The sequence below is a fragment of the Pyxicephalus adspersus genome, chromosome 7 (genome assembly GCF_032062135.1).
Source record: "Pyxicephalus adspersus chromosome 7, UCB_Pads_2.0, whole genome shotgun sequence".
Taxonomy (NCBI): Eukaryota; Metazoa; Chordata; class Amphibia; order Anura; family Pyxicephalidae; genus Pyxicephalus; species Pyxicephalus adspersus.
In genome coordinates, this window is record NC_092864.1 from 4,911,332 (window position 1) to 4,914,531 (window position 3,200).

At 39.3% G+C, this 3,200-nt stretch overlaps 1 protein-coding gene across 1 annotated transcript in view; it reads left to right on the top strand.

The window, feature by feature from the left end:
- The window catches only part of LOC140334900 (putative methyltransferase DDB_G0268948), a gene marked incomplete in the record, with an annotated part of 10,384 nt that extends 7,923 nt beyond the window's left edge, over window positions 1–2,461 (top strand). Inside the window, 1 exon segment of the mRNA XM_072417170.1 lies at window positions 724–2,461. Within this exon segment, the coding sequence (XP_072273271.1) occupies window positions 724–814 (91 nt within the window).
- Window positions 2,462–3,200: the final 739 nt, after the last annotated feature.

Sequence of the window (3,200 nt, forward strand, 5' to 3'; positions counted from 1 at the left end):
CGTATCCTGACTTTGCCTATAGAACTGCCTAGGCATACATGCTCCATAGAAGTCTATGGGGTACTAATGTGCAGATTTAGCCAGGAAAGCAAAGATTTGTAGCATTCAATGTAAGCAAACAGCAAAACTGCCATTTTCTGATTGAGGTAATTATTAATTTGTGGAAGGGATAGGTAGACCTCATCACACGCACGGCTCCAGGGCTTTTCCAGAGCTTCCCCGACTCTCTGGAATGGTCTTCCTCATTATATTCGGCTTGCTCCTACTTTCTGCTCATTTAAAAGAGCCCTTAATACCCAATGCTTCAACCTCATCTACCTGTCTTCTTCTGTCCCCTAAATCCTCACTACTTACCACCATTCCATATCCCCTCCTAGATTGTAAGCTCTTCGGGGCAGGGTCCTCTCCTCCTCCTATGCCACTGTCTGTATCTGTCATACCCCTATTTTAATGCACAGCGCTGATTATTATGTTGGCGCTAGATAAATCCTTTTTATTAATAACAATGATAATAGGTCAGAGAAAGTGGGTAAAAGGAAAATGAATTTCTGTGTTTTTTAAAATATTATTCACTTATCCTTTAACGACTAAAAGGAATTCTTGCCATAGAAACCAGAGACCTAAAAAATTGAAAATGGTTTATGGGTCCCCGCTGTTTTTGAGTTTGGATGAATTTCTTTCAAGGTATTGAGTTTGATCCCAGACTATAAATATCTATTTCAGGTTTCTTCAGATAATGGGAACGTCCTCCATTGACACAGAGGTTGAAGTTTGGCTCCATAACGTCCTAGTTCTGGCTTCTAAACCAAAGTGATTGGAGGATTTGGAAAATGAGCATTGAATCCTGCAAGATGCTGACAGTATTTTACCATATTCAAACTCTGTAACAGTAATAATGTCAGATGTGTTTATGTAAATCTAAAACACTTTATTCCGTACATGAACAAATAATTAGAAAAACTAATACTAAAAAAAAAAAATTAGAGTGTTCTTTCTTTTGCTTTTGAGCTCATTAATGTGATTTATATAATCTGGAGAATATGGTGAGATTGATTTATTGCTAAAAACAATGTTATTTCCATTCACTCTCATACTTTACATTAATCTCACTGATAAGTGAAGGTGATAAAATTGATGATCTGGTTACACTGGCATTTGATAAAGGGTGGGGTATTAGGCTGCACCATTCTCTGATGTTTATGAGCTTGACATTCAACCATTCTACAATGTCTATGGTCTGCAGAGCCAAGTATTCTCTGATGTCTATAACCAGCCATTAATGAAAGCTCTGTGATAGCCACATTGCATTAAGGTCTCACTCATAGAGCAAACCATCCTCTGAGTAATAAAATTAAACAGGATTTATATAGCGCCAACATATAATGCAGCACTGCACATTAAATAGGAGTTGCAAATGACAGACAGTTACAGACAGTGAAACGGGTGGAAGGAGAGGACCCTGCCCCCAAAAGTTTACAATCTAGAAGAACTTCTTCTGTTTCAACTGCTTATATCTGCAAATAAAAACTTTAAATAATATCTCTTACAGTGCAAGTTTATAAGCCCTGGTCAAAGGGAGAAAGTTTTGGCTCCCCAAACACATTGGAACTCTTCCATTTGATTTTATATTTTATTATATTTGTGGCTGGATTATAAATTCCTAGCAGGGCTTCAATCTTAGATCCATATATTTGTGTTACTAATTATAATGACTGCAGGGATTATTTGTTGTATAGAAGCTGCCAGCCCAGCATTCAGGCACTCCATATAAACTGCTGCACGAATAAATCAACCCCAAGGCTCCAGTTCCATCCACACATGCATCCCCCATAGTTTGTCATTGTTGTTTGTGTCCTTGCTGGGGAATCCAAACTTTTCCAATTGTCACTGGACCAAGAATAGAGGAAATTAGGAAGCATACGTCATGGGGGTATAGCTCGGTGCATTCAACTGCAGATCAAGAGGTCCCTTGTTCAAATCCAGGTGCCCCTGACAACTGTTTGGTATTGTTCTAAGAAAATCGTTCTTGGGTAAATTTTAGGCAATCCTAAAAAATACCAGTGCTGGGAGGGAATTTTTATAGCAGTGATAAAAAGTGACTGCTAGAAAAAATTCCTTAAAAAAGTTTTTGCAATAGAGGTGAAACAAAACTTGGCAAGGTCTAAGAATTTGGGGAAATGTGATTCTGGCATTTTTGCAATCCAATTTAACCTGTCCTACAGATTCAGTGTACCGGGGAGTGTGGAGATAGATGGGCATCCTGTCCTTTTCCCATGTGTTATGTTAACACACACAGCTTGTTACATGTTAACCTTCATCCTTCACCCATGGCTGGTGGCTATACAAACTGGTATTGCTTATCATTTCAGTATTTTGAAAGCCATTTGTCTGCCGATCAAACATGTTTTGTACTATCATGTAAGATTGGAAACAATTAAAAAGCTATTTAGAAGAGAGTAAACTCAGGTCTGATATATGAGTAAAACATTTTTATCTGAAAAGATAACAACCAGACAGGCCAGAGAGGGAGTATCACTCTGGAGCACAGAATCACCCCTCTGCCAAATATCAGAAAGTAATTAAGCATTTAAAGCAGAACTAAACTGAAAATAAAAAAAATATACCACTTACCTTTAATTCTGTAGATCCCTTGATCCCGCTGATGATGTCCTCGATCAGGTCCCATGCCATCCTGGAATCCTCCTTCATCCCAGCAGTGAGGAAGCACCAGGCGTTGCCATCTTCGCCTGTCTTCTTCCTTGTTCTGGGTATGTCACCCTATCTTGCACTGCGCAGGCACGAAATTGGGTGATATAGCCTGCTGTAAATGGGAAAAAAGAGCCAATCCCACTACACATGTAGACAAATGCCCTTTATGCGCAAGCCCAATTGTGAAGGAGTAGCCAGGAGGCTTCTGGGTTGTGTGGTTGCATGTATCCCAGGAGGCTCTGCACTCCTATTCTGTCTTGATTGCCATGGCATGAAATTAGTAGATGTATCCCGCTGTAAATGGGAAAGAAGAGAGCTGATCTCACTGTGCATGTAAGAAAATGCCTCTTCTACGTGTGACGTATGTATCCCAAGAGGTTTTGCGCTCCTATTCTGTACACATAAATGGGTTGTTTACCCCTTTTATATAAAGTAAGTTTTTGCTGATAGGTCTGCTTTAAATAAAGGACAACAAACTACATCCAGGAAAG